Source organism: Erythrolamprus reginae, chromosome 1, assembly GCF_031021105.1.
Source record: "Erythrolamprus reginae isolate rEryReg1 chromosome 1, rEryReg1.hap1, whole genome shotgun sequence".
NCBI classification, from domain to species: domain Eukaryota; kingdom Metazoa; phylum Chordata; class Lepidosauria; order Squamata; family Dipsadidae; genus Erythrolamprus; species Erythrolamprus reginae.
In genome coordinates, this window is record NC_091950.1 from 199,778,368 (window position 1) to 199,796,035 (window position 17,668).

Below are 17,668 nucleotides of genomic sequence, written 5' to 3' on the forward strand. Positions count from 1 at the left end.
ACATTCTGTCATTGTCAATGATCATGGTGACTTTGCAATATGGACTGTATGTACTGTACACCCTAAATGTATATGGTGTTTTCTCCATAAAAGAAAATATCTTTGAATATCGCATTCTTTGCATCACTTCAAATCCAACATTTTTATTTTCATCCATATTCTGAGATTTTTTTTTAACCATCACAAATACTAACTTTAGTAATGATAGCACTTGAGCAATCCAGAAAAATGCTCTTTATTAACATAAACTGAAAGAAGTAACAGGATAATACTTGGGGACTTTTACACAACTTAACTTTAATACATTAATATGGGTGACAGGTTTGTAAAACATTTGTTCCAGTTTGTAGACCACTGAAATTGTACATCCAAATTGTTTGGTCTATAATTTGCTATACTTGGTATTTATTGTTCATATTATAAAAGTAATATTTCCTATTACATTTATTTGCTGGTTCATACTAGATCTACCTTTCATGATTAAATAAAACATTTTTATTACAATGCCATTACAAGAGCAATTTATCTCTTTGTAGGAGACTCCATTTCTGTCAGCAAGAAGGAGCAAATGTTTTTATTTACCATCTCTATCTCCCAAGGGACTTAAACACTGAAGATGCTAATAAGTATAAACTTGGTTTATAATTTAGATTAACATTATTAGTTAGTTGAAACAATAAAACAGTTACCAAATGTAGCAAGAAAAATATTTCCACATAGATATATAGTTTTAGTTTAAGCTGAAATTGGAGTTTAAATCAATTAAACAATTGGGACAAATAGTTGACTGTCAAACGATTGGGTCTTTATCATTTTATATATTCAAAAATGTAATCTAGATTCATCTTTTTCTTTAAGACTAAATAAACTGAATTTACTGGAGCCAAAACACCCTTAGTGACTTTTTTTATGTTGATAAACACTATTTTATGTAAAACACTATTTTATTGAACCTCAAACCAAATAAAAATGATTTTCACATTAAATTTTTAAAAACATTTATATAAAAAACTAAAACACCTGGATCCTTTGTACGTCCAAATAACTACAATAGAATTTATTTTCTTAAAAAATATGTAGCATTACAATTTTAATCTTTCAGTTTGCATATAATCTTAAATCAGTACCGACTACTTTATTGGTACATTTATCAGCATTAGCCTTTGGAATAAGGACTAAACCCTTCATATGTCTAGAAAATTTCAACTGTCTTGGTTTTTGAGTGTTAAGCAAGCTAGAACCAGCATCTCTGGTACAAGGAAAGCTGAAACCATTCAGTGTTAAATTTTGCTCAGTCTCTGCAGAATTTTTTTTCTTGTTACAGTTTCCTTGAAAACTACTTTGAGATGCCTCTGTAACATAGTGAGGCTTTATTTGTTTGGTAGACAATCCTGTGCCTGGTATAAAAAGGTCCAGCCCAGGCTGCTTTGCAAGGAGGTGCTTTGCTTGAGACCCTAATTGGTTTACTTTGTCTTTGCTTGCTGCCGTCTCCCAAGTTAATGGATTATATACAACATGGCCATCAATAGGACATGAATTTTCTTTCTGCAACCAACGGTCAATGCAGTCTCTGTGGAACTAAATAAAATACATAATATATTAAGACTTGGCAATTTTCCGCCAACATTATTTATGTATCCTGCATTAGTCAAATATTACATGTTAAATGAAATAATACATCTGAATTGCAATTCAGTTCTTTGAGGTAGGGAAATACCATGATCGAAGAGACATCTCTGATGTCTGCTTACATCCATATTATCTCTTGTGTCATGCATTTGAAGAGAATTGTTAATTAAGGTTTATTGGAATTGCTAGGAAACAACTAGGAAGTTGCTGACTTGCTTCCTTTGAAGCAATATAAGTTGCCTTTTTATGTATTCAAAAACTCAAAATGATTACCTCGAAATGAGTTCAGGTTACTGATGGATAGTTACTCATTTAGAAGGCTTTGAAATAAAATTAATTCTCACTGAAGGTAATGTTCTATGATGCATTGTGTTAATAGATTCAGTAAAAATACTTCATAAAATATTCCTACAAACTATTTTAAGTATAGGATGAATAATATGCAGTAACTAATTAATACAAGGCTGGAATAAAAATGCTGAAAGAGTGCAAGATATCGTCACATTCCTTAAATATCTGAAATAAATTATGTTAACTTACTCCTGACTATAGCATGAGAGAGCAGATTTAGCTTGGAGGGAGGCAGATCCTGAATGAAAAGCTTCCTAACAGGAACCAGACCCTTCGAGAGGGAAAAGGCTCCCATTCCTTGGATGTGTTCAAGCAGGGGCTAGATTGCCCTCTGTCTGGGCTTCTTGGATTTGGATTCATGCAAAGCCTATAATGGGACTTAAGCATCTAAATGGCTTCTACCAACTCTAATGATTCTAAAAATATCTGAAAATTGAAAAATACATAAGTAGCAAATACTGTTCATGTTAAGGGTAGCCAAACAGCCATACCCAAGTTTATAATGGATTCTGGATTCTGGGAAAGTGAAGTAACAGCTGAATTATGTCATAAGGTGTTGTGACAGAAAAAGGCATGATGTTCAATGATATTCAGAAATAACCTGGAGTGTGCCTCTTCCGTTGGATCTTGGGAGACAGTTTCCCTATCTTGCCAACTTATCATCTGCCAGTTGCTGGAGCTATCCTAATCTATATAGATGCAGATAGATAAAACTCAAAAAATTAGAATATTTTGCAAAAGTTCATTATTTCAGTAATGTAATTTAAAAGGTGAAACTAATATACAAGACATGCAAAGCAAGATAATTCATAATTTGAAACTTCACACTGGACTTCAAGCATGTGTGTGCCTCTCCATTCTTCCTCCATACTCTGGGTCCTTGGTTTCCAAATGAGATGCAAAAGTTTTCAGAGTCTGTGTTGATTTGGGGAACCATGTCATCTGCTAGTGTTGGTCCACTGTGTTTCATTAGGTATTACATTCATTAAGAAAATATTTACTGACTCCTTGCATCCTGGATATAAATTATTTCAACACCTACCCTCAAAATGATTAAGAGCACTGCACACCAAGACAACTAGACAAAAGAACAGTTTTTTCCTTAATGCCATAATTGCTAAACAAATAATTCCCTCACCATTGTCAAACTATTCATTAGGGCTGCATTATTATTTCTATTAGTCTTTTCATCATTCCTATCACCTGGTTCAATGACTGTAGGATTACTGTGCTTGATTGGCCAGCAAACTTGCCTGACCTGAACCCCATAGAGAATCTATGGGGCATTGCCAAGAGAAAGATGAGAGACATGCGACCAAACAATGAAGAAGAGCTGAAGACCACTATTGAAGCATCCTGGTCTTCCATACACCTCAGCAATGCCACAGGCTGATAGCTTCCATGCCACTCTGCATTGAGGCAGTAATTGCTGCAAAAAGGGCCCAAACCAAATGCTGAGTACATATGCATGCTTATACTTTTCAGAGGTCCAATATTGTTCTATGTACAATCCTTGTTTTATTGATTGCATGTAATATTCAAATTTTCTGAGATTGTGGATTTGGGGTTTTCATGAGCTGTACCCCATCATGATCAAAATTAAGACAAATCACGGCTTGATCTATCTTGCCTTGCATGTAATGAATCTCTCATTTATTAGTTTCACCTTTTGAGTTGCATTACTGAAATAAATGAACTTTTGCACAATAATCTAATTTTTTGAGTTTCACCTGTATATCCTTACATGTACAGTATCAGCACAAATAGGACAAAATAAGCATACATCAATGCAGGCAAAAGAGAAAGTTAAGCTAATAATACTAAACATTGTACAATCATATCTGCAGAGACTAGTGATTTTCATACCCAACCTGGAGGAGCAAATGGGGGAGATCATTTTATGCCCACAGATACCCTGTGATATAGGTTGGGATGAGAGAGTGACTGTTCCAAACTCATCCAGTGAGTTTACATGGTTGAGGGTGGACTTAACTAACAGTCTTGCATTGTACAGTCTAACCTGGATTTAGTAAAATCCAATTTAATTGTGGCAAGTATCTTAATTAACACCAAGGAATGTTTAAAAACTATAAATATGATCTGATTGTGGACAAGGCACCATTTTATCCTGAACCAGTTCATATTCTGGAAATGGATGTGACTGTAGTTCTAAAAATCAAGGTACTTATGGTAGAAAAGATCCTGAACCTTACCACTAATGATTGAAACAGAATTTCTTGATTTCACAAATAGATGTTTCAGACTCTGCTTGCTAACTATATAGATGGCGTCAATGCAAAATAATAATGAAAAAGGTATGTCACAGCAGAATGCAGGATTTACATTAAATTACACATACATTAAATAATTTCATGTTTGTGATGAATTGAAAAATCTTGTATCAGAAATTAAACTGGGTTTCCGAAAAACAAGATTTGCTCAAATGGATCTTCAGTTTACCTTGTGATGACATGGTAAGGTCCTTGTGACTTGGCCAAGGCAGAATGCCTTCAAGCAGAGTCTACACTGTAAACCTGGATCAAGTAAAGAGCTGCCCTTCCTAATCACTATATTGGGTATTGAGTTCAGTACCTGCTGTGGTATGCGGCTGAACCTGAAAGAGATATAACAGAACATCTAATCCATATGAATTTATGCATCTATCAGATTTTAAAATGTTGTTTTAAAGAAACAATGCAAGTAGTACTGATGTACAGGTAGACCCTACTTATATTTGGTCACTGAAAGTTACAACCATTGCAGCATTCCTGTGGTCATTCATCCTTATGACCAACTGCAGGATACTGAAGTGTCCCCCACTTATTTTCCACCCCCATCCCCCACACTGGGTCCCCAAATGTCTTAGGCCTGCTTTCCACCTCTCTGGGCCCCACAAATTCCTCCTAAATTATGTTTCATTGATCTCCAAAGCTCAGGAGGTTGGGAAGGGAACAGAAAGATTTGCTTTGTTTCAGTCATGTTAGCAAAGCAAAGGAAATCTCTTCATTATTTGGATCCCACAAGGCTCCTTTTTTCCCCCAAGCCAGTCAAGACAGCTGAAAATTGCTTTGGCCCAGTGATCCACGTGACCTAAAATGGAGTGGCCTATCCTCCTTTCCCACCTTAACTTCCTAAGCTCCAGAGATCCTAAGTTTGCAATTGTGACAGGAGGGGGAAGAGGGCAAGCCTCGCAGGTATCTGAAAGGGAGGGCAAAGGTTTGCAGGAACTTGGGGATGGGGAAAAAGGCACAAGGGCTGTGGGAATCCTAGAGAATGGGAAGTGGAACACAGGATGTCTCACAGTGTGTAAATCCTGGGGAAGGGGGTTGTGCATTTGTACTAGGCCTCCCAGGGCTTCTGCCACCTGAGGCACACTGTACTCCAGCTATCTGCCTGTGTGGTCATTCAAAAACTGTATCAAACAGAGCAGGAAGTCGGATCATCTCACTTAATCATCTCTGTCGTCAGGCATGGGGGAACTGAGACATCTCCCCCAGGCATATACAATTTATGAATGGTATGTTTGTATGCATGTGTGTTTAGAAAATGGGGTCTTTTAAATATTTTTAAACAGTAATTTAGATTTGTTGTACATTGTTTTTTTCACTTTGTTGTGAGCTGCCCCGATTCTACGGAGAGGGGCGGCATACAAATCTAAATAATAAATAAAATAATAAATAAATAAATTTATTATTTAGATTTGTATGCCGCCCCTCTCCGCAGACTCGGGGCGGCTCACAACAAGTGAAAACAGTTTACAACAAATCTAAATTACAGTTTAAAAATATTTTAAAAACCCCATTTTCTAAACAAACATACATACAGACATACCATTCATAAATTGTATATGCCCGGGGGAAATGTCTCAGTTCCCCCATGCCTGACGACAAAGGTGGGTCTTAAGGAGCTTATGAAAGGCAACGAGAGTAGGGGCAGTTCTAATCTCCGGGGGGAGTTGGTTCCAGAGGGTCGGGGCCGCCACAGAGAAGGCTCTTCCCCTGGGGCCCGCCAACCGACTGTTTAGTTGACGGGACCCGGAGAAGGCCCACTCTGTGGGACCTAATCGGTCACTGGGATTCATGCGGCAGCAGGCGGTCTCGGAGATATTCTGGTCCAGTGCCATGAAGGGTTTTAAAGGTCGTAACCAACACTTTGAATTGTGACCGGAAATTGATCGGCAACCAATGCAGACTGCGGAGTGTTGGTGAAACATGGGCATACCTAGGTAAGCCCATGACTGCTCTCGCAGCTGCATTCTGCACGATCTGGAGTTTCCGAACACTTTTCAAAGGTAGCCCCATGTAGAGAGCATTACAGTAGTCGAGCCTCGAGGTGATGAGGGCATGAGTGACTGTGAGCAGTGAGTCCCGGTCCAGATAGGGCCGCAACTGGTGCACCAGGCGAACCTGGGCAAACGCCCCCCTCGCCACAGCTGAAAGATGGTTCTCTAATGTGAGCTGTGGATCGAGGAGGACGCCCAAGTTGCGGACCCTCTCCGAGGGGGTCAATGATTTCCCCCCCAGGGTAATGGAAGGACAGATGGAATTGTCCTTGGGAGGCAAAACCCACAGCCACCCCGTCTTATCCGGGTTGAGTTTGAGTCTGTTGACACCCATCCAGGCCCCGACAGCCTCCAGACACCGGCACATCACTTCCACTGCTTCGTTGACTGGACATGGGATGGAGATGATACCTCACCCCATGCCCTTGGATGATCTCACCCAGCGGTTTCATGTAGATATTAAATAGCAGGGGGAGAGGACCGACCCCTGAGGCACCCCACAAGGGAGAGACCTCGGGGTCGACCTCTGGCCCCCCACTTACACCGACTGCGACCGACCGGAGAGGTAGGAGGAGAACCACTGGAGAACAGTGCCTCCCACCCTCAACCCCTCCAGCCGGTGCAGAAGGATACCATGGTCGATGGTATCGAAAGCCGCTGAGAGGTCAAGAAGCACCAGGACAGAGGATAAACCCCTGTCCCGGGTCCGCCAGAGATCATCCATCAACACGACCAAAGCAGTTTCCGTGCTGTAACCGGGCCTGAAACCTGACTGCCGGGGACCTAGATAATCGGCTTCTTCCAAGGACCGTTGGAGCTGGAGTGCCACCACCTTCTCAACAACCTTCCCCATAAAGGGAAGGTTGGAGACTGGCCGGTAGTTACTGAGTGCGGCTGGGTCCAGGGAAGGCTTCTTGAGGAGGGGGCGCACGAGTGCCTCTTTATAGGATGATGGAAAGGATCCCCTCCCCAAGGAAGCGTTGACAATCTCCTGGACCCAGCTCCGTGTCACCTCCCTGCTGGCCGAGACCAGCCAGGAGGGACACGGATCCAGTAAACAGGTGGCGGAACTCACAGCTCCAATGGCCTTGTCCACTTCATCTTAACAACTTAACAATCGTCACCATTTGCAAATATGATGAGCAAGTAAGTTGAGGATTACCTTTAGTTAAAAAAAATTAAAATCAAAAATTAAAAGTTTTTGAATGGATTTCATATAAATACCCCAGACTGATACATGACAAAAAGTTGATATAATGTCATTAATAATACAGAAATGTTTGTTTCACTGAAACTATGGAAGCCCACTGGGAATAGATTACACTTTTTTATAAATATCAAGAAATATTAAAATAAAATGGATTAAAATATATAACTAATATCAATGCTTTCTTAAATAATACCTCTCATTTAGGTTTTTAATTAAAAACCACTGAAATGAATTTCATTGAATTTTGCATCTTACTGTTCCTTGTTTTTTTCTTCTATAAACTTCTCTTCTGGATTAATCTTTAGATTTTCTTCTGTTGTTGACAGTTGCACTTTTGGTTCAAATGATTTCCATCTCTGATTCCTTTTCTGAAGTAAAGATATAAAGAAACTAAGCAATAGGATATATTGTTTAAATGGAACAATTAGCGCTTATCATTTCAGTAAAACTGATAGCAGAGAAACGAATTGATTTTATATTAAAAAAGATACTTGAAAAAACCTGAATAAATACTAATTTCTCATGCTGCTGTATGTTTTGCTTAAAAGGGAATACAAAACGAGCAGTAATGTGAATGGACTCAGTTACATTGGTGATAGAGACCATGGGAAGACCCACAAAACCAGATTGGGATAGATTATCTGGAGATCTCACATTGTGTGATCACTAAGTGTTAATACCAATTTGAAAGCCCAGGGTAATAGTTTATACTAATTAGTTAATAGAACACAGGCTCTGAAAAACAAAAAGCAGGTCTGAGGAGGATGACAGAATCCAGTTTATATAAATAATTCTGATCCAGGATTGGTATTAGCAAGTTACAAACTTCACCTGGGCTGGGTCTGTTTGGTCTCAGCATTCCTGACAGAAGAGTTGAAAGATTAAGTATGTTATATGGGCAAATAAAATTACACCTGGCTATACCAAGACTAGACAAGTTAAACAAGAGGTAAAAATCAGCAAACAAAACAGTAAATACATGCTACAATGCTTTCTTCAACTGAAGCCTCAGGCTGAAAAACCAGCTTCTTTCTGAAATATCTTTACACATTCACACACATGATATTTCAAAATATCTTTTGAATTACATCAAATAGATACTTTTATAGAGTTTTAGTTCTATGGATTCTTAGAATTATATTTTGGATCCATAATTTTTAATATCTGCCCATGAAGGAAAGATCAAACATAGATAACCCTTCCTTCTCAGCCTTACTTCCAGAGAAGCAGATTGGGGCATTTACTATGCATGACATATTACATAGAAACATAGAAGACTGACGGCAGAAAAAGACCTCATGATCCATCTAGTCTTCCCTTATACTATTTCCTGTATTTTATCTTAGGATGGATATATTTAAATTCAGTTACTGTGGATTTACCAACCACGTCTGCTGGATGTTTGTTCCAAGGATCTACTACTCTTTCAGTAAAATAATATTTTCTCATGTTGCTTTTGATCTTTCCCCCAACTAACTTCAGATTGTGTCTCCTTGTTCTTGTGTTCACTTTCCTATTAAAAACACTTCCCTCCTGAACTTTATTTAACCCTTTGACATATTTTAATGTTTCAGTAATGTCCCCCCTTTTCCTTCTGTCCTCCAGACTATACAGATTGAGTTAATTAAGTCTTTCCTGATACGTTTTATGCTTAAGAATTTATACTATACCTCTCGGAAAGCAAATGTATGTGACGGATGACAAAAGCTTTGAAAACATCCATGACATAGATGGTAATCACTGCATTCAGTACACCTTGTAATAAGAATATTAATATTAATAATAACATATATACAAATCTTCCTTAAAACACTTTGGTTTGATTTAAATAAATGTTCTACTTTAAAATTAAATAGACCAACAAGCTAAAATTTCAAGTTAATATGCATATGCATTTGGAGAGGGGCAACTGAATAGAAAGTGAAGAAACCTGCCTCATGACACTATGACACCAATTTTAGTAAATGTCAGAATGCAATGATAATAGGGTGAAACTGCCTCATTTTTTCACGACTGTGGCTCATTGTGAATACCTATGCTAAAATGAAAAGACTTGATTCTAAATGTAAAATCTTTACATACTGAAATACCAAGGTGCAATACCCACAATAGTGTTTTTCATGCTCTTGGATGCTATCAATAAATTGATTTATATTTTATTCAGATGAAATGAGGAAAGTTGGGGGGGGGGGGAACCATTGTCAAGTAGACACTAGGTGGTGCAAAAGTCTTTTTTTTTCTCCTTCTGATTTAATTGGTACTTCTGATTCATGGAGGAAAAATAATTTTGATATACAGTCTGCTGTTGTACAAATATATAATTAACATTAAAATCAATTGTACAGCTAAATATGTTTACATTTTTAGCATCAATCCTATTTTTAAAGAAACTAGAATCTAATCATTTCCTATCACGGATCTTTAAAAATAGTTGCAAATGTCACTTTGAGTTTTAATACTTCCTAATGGAAATATCATCTAGCCAACTATATAAATTGATATTATTAATATGACTAAAACTTGAGCCCTATGATTCAAGATATATAATCATAGATAAAATAGAGTTTTGTTACAGTGTTAGGGAGCTAGTTGTGCTGGGTGCCAGAGAGCTTATTAATAAGGCAGTGAGCTTAAGATTTTCATCAATTAACTTTTCATGAAACAATTTTTAAATATGGCATTATTTAAACATAGATGAAAATTTGAGCCCAAATTGACATATGCTACTCATAATAAACACAAAGGTTTCATCTTTGATTCCTTACAGAAAAAATGTTTAAAATATTACAAATAAATTGATTTAGGTGTAACTAGTTAAATGCCTTAAATGCTTACTTGTAGCAATTTCCTTCAATGGGTAGTGCTCTGCAATTATTGCAAGGTATTCCAAGGTGTTTGCTAAGGCTTTGTTTTTCTGCTGCAGTCACAAGTTTTTTGCAGTTTCTGAATTCTTCCAAGATAAGCTTCAATGGTGCAAAATTTTCCCTGCATAGAGGGCACTTCACTAAAGAATTTTTCTCTAAATCTTGCTGATGATCAATCCAAATTTTCATACACACTATATGTATGTTGTTCCCACAACCAAACCTGTGTACACAAGAAATTTACTTATTTACTTTTTGAAATGCTACATAAGTTAAATAAATTTAATATACTTTTTAATACATTTAATTGTCAGTAGAATTACATTATCTTTCATTTGCTGCCATGGAATTTTATGTATCAAATCCTTAATGACAAATTGTCAGGTAATAAATATATTTTTAGCATGTATACATCTTACTAAAAATAATGAAATTCAAGGTGATCCATTAGAAAAGGGATGGACAATTTTTATAACATTTGAAAACTGTACTAAGCCCATGATGTGAAAGTTGTGTCATGCAAAAATAATATCCATTAAAAAAAAAAATAACCAAACCCTCAAGGCCTTTTGCAAAAACATTGTAACTGATAAAAATAAAGAAATATTTAAAAAATAGAATCTGCCACAAAAATATGATGGCATAGATCAGGCTCTAGAGAGTGCAAAATAAGGACTGAAGTCATAAGTATCTTGTATAGACTGGGCTCTGCAATCTTAAACACTCAAAGAACCATTTGGACCTGTTTCCCACAGAAAAAGAAAGCACCGGGATCACAAAACCTGGGTGGGCATGGCCAACTAACTATCACTTCTGTCCAATCACATGACACACACACCTAGCCACCCATATCCAGGTTTTGTGGCTCCCAGTGTTTTCTGTGGAAAATGGGTCTCTCTCTCTCTCTCTCTCTCTTGTTCCTTTTTCCTCTCTCTGATTCTTACCCTCATTTTCTCATTTCTCTCTATCTCTCTTTTTCTCCTCTTTTCTGTCTCTCTCTCTCGCACACATGTGTGCGACCTGGGTTGGGATCATGGTAGCAGCATTGGCAACTGCGACTCCTCCCACCACTGTGTGCTCTGGTGAATAGCCAGCCATGCAGCACAGGAGAGTTGGAGCTCTTCCCTCCCTATGGTGACTCCTCCCCATTCCCCTTCTTCCTTAACCAACACAAAGGGGAACATGGCTGGTGCTGAGCTGCCCAGAAAGGACATGGAATTGCAAAAATCAGCCGGTTGCAGGCAGTGCAGAGAAAACTCTTGAGGCACTTCAGTCTCTTGGCTCTGCAGACAGGCTCACACCTTCTTGGGGCAGAGCACAGGTCATGTGACTAGGTCAGGCCAGTGTCTCAGGACAGAGAGCAGGTCATGCGACTGAGTTGGCAGAGAGCCACAGGAGAGGGGTCAGTCACATGCTGCTCTGGAGCCATGGGTTGCTGACACCCAGACCAAATGATTCCATCAACAACTCTGCCAATTGTCTGTAACATGATCTACCAAATTCTGGTCACAGATTTATTTAAGAAATTCTGTTCGTTATGTATAAAAGCAAAGAGGAGAGTTTTATCAAGATGCTGAAATGTATGGGGTTTTTTTCTATTTGTATGATTTTTTTTCTATTTGTGTCGTAATTAATTTGGTAATTAAGGAATCACAGATTGCTTTTAGTGTAGAAAAAGATAGAGGTTTAAATTCCAAATTAAAAAAGAATACATTTCCTATTTATCTACTTACAAAAAGAAACTATTTTGATACTGATGCAGGGCTTTCATAGCCAGCATCATTTTGATGAGCATGAATTTTCAGGTTTAATCTGAATAGTTTAAAAATAGATCCTACAGTAATGTGAAAACCAACATAGATGATTTTTACATAAAAAATATCTAACCCTGCAAGAAGAGAAATATCACCAAAATTATGACAGAGAATTCTACCGGTAAATGTATTTCTGAGCCTGAAAATTGTGAGTCCAGATATCAAATAGCCTATCCAGGGATCAACTTGAGATTTTCCAGCTGTTGCTGCCAAACTCACAGCAACAGTGCCTGCCAAACAAGGCCATTCTAGGAGGGCTGCAAGCTTTTGCTAGTAACACATGGAATATTTCTACTAGAGCACACTGAAATTATGGACATGAGTCCAAACGAGGCAGCTATGTGCTTCCTAAAACTCCCCCAAAAATTATCTCTTACAAATTTATAAGAAAATATAGGAAAATGCCATCAGTCAAACTGCATGATTACAAATATGTTACATTCTCGTAGCAATTTAAATTCAACAGGAACTCACCTGCAATAAGTAACAGGAAGCATTTTTTTGAGTAGCGTATCCTGGCAAACAGGACATATAGCTTCATTATCAATACATTTTTGTTTAACATATCCATCACCAACTGTTTTCAATTCCTTAAGAGAATGAGCAATTACTTTTACTTGATGAGCAAGTTCTAGACTTTGAAGCAGATAGTTAATTTCTCGTTCTAGCAGACCAATCTGTAAAGCATCTGTTAAAAAAAAAACCTTTAATATGTAAAAAGAATCCCTAAAATATATAATACATTTATTTGTTGGGAATTCTGTCCTCCCTCCAGCTACAGGATGATCATCTGAGTGATAGCGAACATAGATGCGATTTTCTGGGGAATGCAAATAGAATAACAAATGTTCCATTCAATGAGTTCCAAATAGAAAATAAAATTAGAAGATTAACTTATACCTACATTCATGGTCTCTTGGAAGTTTGAACTTTTTTAGTAATAACCTAAAATAAAAGCAAATTGAATATAATTTATTCAGTAACTTTATAATGTAAATGCAATTGGATTTTCAATTTTAAAGACATACGAACATAAGCTCAATTATGCAAAAATCCCAGTTACCTATATTCCTTAGAGTTGTATTCCATCTGCTTGACATTGACTAAAACCTATTTGCTTATAACTATCATTCATATTTCTTATTTTATCCTTGTAACCCACAACAAACAAAGTAAGGAATTATTTGATCCTCTTCCCAATTTGTATTTGGTGAAATATTATGCTGTCTTCTCTTTTCCTTGATGGATGTTTAGGAGCTCTCCTTATGCAAAGATTCCAAACCAGATATTTCCTTTTTTTGGTACATGCATACTTTCCATATCCATTTTTTTAAATTAAAGAAAAATAAAAATGGAATATTGCAAAGTGCTAGACTTTCATTATTATCTTTACTGTACAGTATTTCCAAAAATGCCTCTGAGACCTGAATGAATTCCCTGAATACTTTGTCTTCCAATATCAAAAAATCAATCTAATACTTTATAGAAGAAAATCTTATAATTTGCCTCTACTTTCTTCATACATGAACCTTTTTCCCCTTTCCTATCTTCTTTTGTCCTTTTTGTCCTTTTATCTCTTTTTAATCTTATCTTGATTCTTCCCTCCCCAATGGCACAATATCTGACTTTTAAAAAGCTGAATAATATTAAGAGGCATTGCAAAATGTACACCAAATATAGAATGAGAAATTTATATCATTTTACATTTTAATGAAAATAATTTACCAGCAGATATGTTTACAAAGGTCCTTCTCTTTCAGGAAAACTGAGCAGCTGCATGAATGAGGGTTCCCTAGAAAAACCTTATACCAAAACAATAGAAAACATGTTTAATAATTATGCATTCAGCATTTATAAAATGGAGAAAAATGCAGAAAGACAGCAGTTACTAAACTGTGTACTATACACACACACACACACACACACCATATTATCTATATATAGTACATCTGAAATAGTACTAGAAAACAGAAATAATAGTACCTGTACTAGAAATAGTGTAACAACTATTTCTCTTCTAATGTACTATTTCTCAGAAAAACCTATTTACATTCACATACAGCACTTTCAAAATATATAACATCTATCATTCATTGAAACAGAAGAAAAAGACAACGGAAGTCCATTAATGACATCAAAATGCACTTCTGTAAAGCTATAAGAATATACATACATGTTTGCTTCAATTATTAGTGTATGCACTCCATATTATGAATCACGTTTTATAGCATAACAATAAAAACTTTTTTTGATCAGATACTCCCATTAACATGGGAAAATATTCCTCCAGACTAGAAATGTTGTGACACACATCAAATTCCCATTTGAAAAGTATTGTTCATTATGTCCCACTTTTCCTTTGTGTGTGCTATACAGAAGACATAGACTATTTCTATTCTTTTTCTTTCTACTTTTAAATAATTTCTTCTTGCAAGTAGAGAATATATTTAGCATCTTGCAACTTAAGTTTTTAATCTCATTCAGGTAGTTCTTGATTTACGACCATAATGAAGCCATCATGATTTTGAGTTGTGTGAGAAAAGGTCAGTTATGTGACCAATCCAATTTTATGATCCTTTGGGGGGCAATCAAGTTAACACAATTGTTAAGCGAATCACTGGATGTAAATGACATTTTGGCAACTGTTGTAAAATGCAATCATAAGACCATGGGACAATGCAAATGACCATAAACATGGTTTGGCTGCTGAGTGCCCAAAGTTTGGTCATGTGACTGAAGTGGAGAATGTGACCATCGGAACTTCAAATCCAGGTCATAACTAACCCCCAGATAAGTCTATCATTGCGGAATGAAGACTATCTGTATTATAGAATTTCAAAATGTGACTGGAAGCTGCTCATCAATAAAGAAACCAAAATATACCTAATGGAGAAAATGTGAATGGTATTTTTAATACTTTTAAAATTAACTCTAAGCCTACACTGGAGAAGTTTCATGCATGACTACCGTTTTATGACACAAGATGTGTAGCTTTATTCTTTGCAAGTATGAAGAATAGAGCAACTAATGCTGTTCCTGAGGAGAAACAAAACTGGCCGCAGGAAACTGCTTATATCTACCAAAAAAGAATTGAGAAAAATAATGAGATAGGATCCCCATAGGTACCTCAACTAGCAGGAGGAGAAAAAGAAATGAACAGGTTTACTATAAAGTGTAATATAAGAAGTCCAGTAGGGAGCTTTCCGTTCAAATAGCAGGTGTGTGTTAGTACATGGAGCAGCATTCTCTCACTAAATGGGGTAATAGATATATCTCTGTGGGCCTATCAGTTGGGCTGGGATAATGAGAAGATAATAAAACCAAGGAGATTTGTAGAATGAGTATACAGTGACAAGTATTACTTATCAAGTAACAGGGCTTCAGACAAAAAAAAAATCTTTGTGGCTCATGACATGAAAGCAAACAGCAGTAATTGCACATCAGTAATCAATTAGTTTTAAACTAATCTTATTTTAATTTCAATCAAGTCAAGGTCAGTTCAGCAGTATTGGTCTGCCATAGGTTTATAGTATCCCTTCTTTAATAGCAATACTGCTATAATCCACCGCTAAATCAACAAAAGTGAGCATATAATCACTATTTCACTTGGTTTATGAACTCTGCATGAGTATGAAGGAAAACTTTCATCTTCAGAACAATAAAACAAGATCCAATCAGCAGTATTGCTAGTACAAACAGAATTGGCCATAGGTTTACTCAGGTAGTCCTCAGCTTACAACAGTTCATTTAATGACTATTCAGTTACAACGCCACAGAAAAAAGTGACTTATGACTATTCTTCACACTTACAACCGTTGCAGTATTCCCTCTGCACCTTTCTCGTTCATGTGATTAAAATCTCAAACACTTGGCAACTGGGTTATATTTATGATGGTTGCAGTGTTCCAGGGTCCTGTGTGAACTTTTTGTGACCTTCTGAGAAGCAAAGTCAATGGGGAAGCCAGATTCACTGAACAAGTGGTATAACACAGTTACCACACTTAATAACAACAGTCATTCCCTTAAACAACTGTGGCAAGAAAGTTCATAAATCAAGACAAAACTCATACAACTATTTTTTGTTTCACTTATCAACAAATTTTGGGCTCAACTGTGGGCGTAAAAAGAGGACTACCTGTAGTATTTCTTCTAGGTGGTGCAGTGGTTAGAGGGCAGTACTGCAAGGTACTTCTGCTGATCACTGTCTGCCAGCAGTTTGGCAGATCAAATCTCAGTAGGCTCAAGGTGAACTCAGCCTTCCATCCTTCTAAGGTCGGTAAAATGAGGACCCAGATTGTTGGGGGCAATATGCTGACTCTCTGTAACCACTTAGAGAGGGCTGTAAAGCACTATGAAGCGGTGTATAAGTCTAAATGCTATTACTATGCTATTCTCTAATAGTAATATTACTATAATCCACCCCAAATCAATAAGCAGTGAACATACAGTCACTGTTGTATGAACTTCCTGTATCACTATGAAAAAGGAAAACAGTGACACTCTTAAATGAAAAATAACCAAAACAAAACCCCAAAGTGCAGTGCTTGGGCAGAGCATCCCTTCCTTCACTTTCAACTTCTCAGGCTTCTCTAAGAGAAGGGAACATGTTGAACTAAGATATTAACACTATAGAGAGCAAAAGGCACTTTCTACATGCTCAGAAACATTCTCCATCCACAGTTAAAACATCCCAAACCTGGGAGTTCCTGTGTTGTAACCATACAGCGGAGTAAAACTAAGAGATGCTGTTAGTTTCAAAAGTAGTTGTGAAGCTAAAAGCAAGAAGGGGGTGGAGTGGGGGGGCGGGGCGGAGGAGAAGCCAGGTTCGCTTTGCAAGAGGTAAACTCTGGTCTCTTGGGGGTGAAATGCAAAGCCAAATACTTAAAACTGACATCTACAGCCACATATGCCCTCTGCCGGGCTGTGTAAACGATAATGAGGGTCCCCATCATGTCTTTGCCCTCTTGACTCCCTCTTCTACCCTGAGCTCCGCTGCCCTCCGGTCTCCCTCCTGCAGGACGAAAGCGGTGGGGCCCAGCTCCCGCACGATACGCATGGTGGTGCCCAGCGCCTGATCCTGTCGCCAGCTCAGCTCCGGGCTGGCGGAGACGCGCCTTCGCGACATGAACGCCGCCGCCGCTGCTGCCGCCACTGCCGCCTCTGAGACCAAAACCCGCCTCCCTCCGAAGAGGCGCCGCCACTCCGAGAAAAGGGGAGCAAGCCGCGCGAGGAAGGCCTCACGAGGCTGAAGGAAGAACGGTCGTTGGGAAGCGCGCGGGTGGTCTCCATGGAGACGGCCGGCAGAGCGTGGAGTCAAGGTGACGGAAGAGGGTTTCTCTCACGCTTCTCCGGCCTCTTTCCTACGTATGCGCTTTGTCCCTGAGTTCTGATTCGTTGAAAGATGCTACAGTATATCTATCTGTGCTTATTATCTTCCCTTGAGTCCCACTGGCTCTATTCTTCTACCTGTTTTCCCCGCCCAGAGAGAGATAAATCACTAGTTAGATAGCTACAGGTA

The 17,668-nt window shown here is 37.8% G+C and overlaps 1 protein-coding gene across 2 annotated transcripts; it reads right to left on the reverse strand.

Moving 5' to 3' along the window:
* Window positions 1–219: 219 nt before the first annotated feature.
* Window positions 220–17,400, reverse strand: ZSWIM2 (zinc finger SWIM-type containing 2). 2 transcript variants are annotated; one of them, XM_070731904.1, is made up of 9 exons: window positions 17,132–17,400; window positions 13,876–13,952; window positions 13,055–13,095; window positions 12,625–12,838; window positions 10,308–10,559; window positions 9,143–9,227; window positions 7,728–7,840; window positions 4,441–4,594; window positions 220–1,578 (listed from the first exon to the last, which is right to left on the reverse strand). In XM_070731904.1, exons 1-9 carry the CDS (start codon window positions 17,273–17,275, stop codon window positions 1,099–1,101), a joined length of 1,560 nt encoding a protein of 519 aa, XP_070588005.1. In that variant the 5' UTR covers window positions 17,276–17,400; the 3' UTR covers window positions 220–1,098. The 2 variants fall into 2 exon arrangements, with proteins under 2 accessions (XP_070588005.1, XP_070588004.1); XM_070731903.1 differs by having other exon boundaries at window positions 17,043–17,191.
* Between the last annotated feature and the right edge of the window lie 268 nt (window positions 17,401–17,668).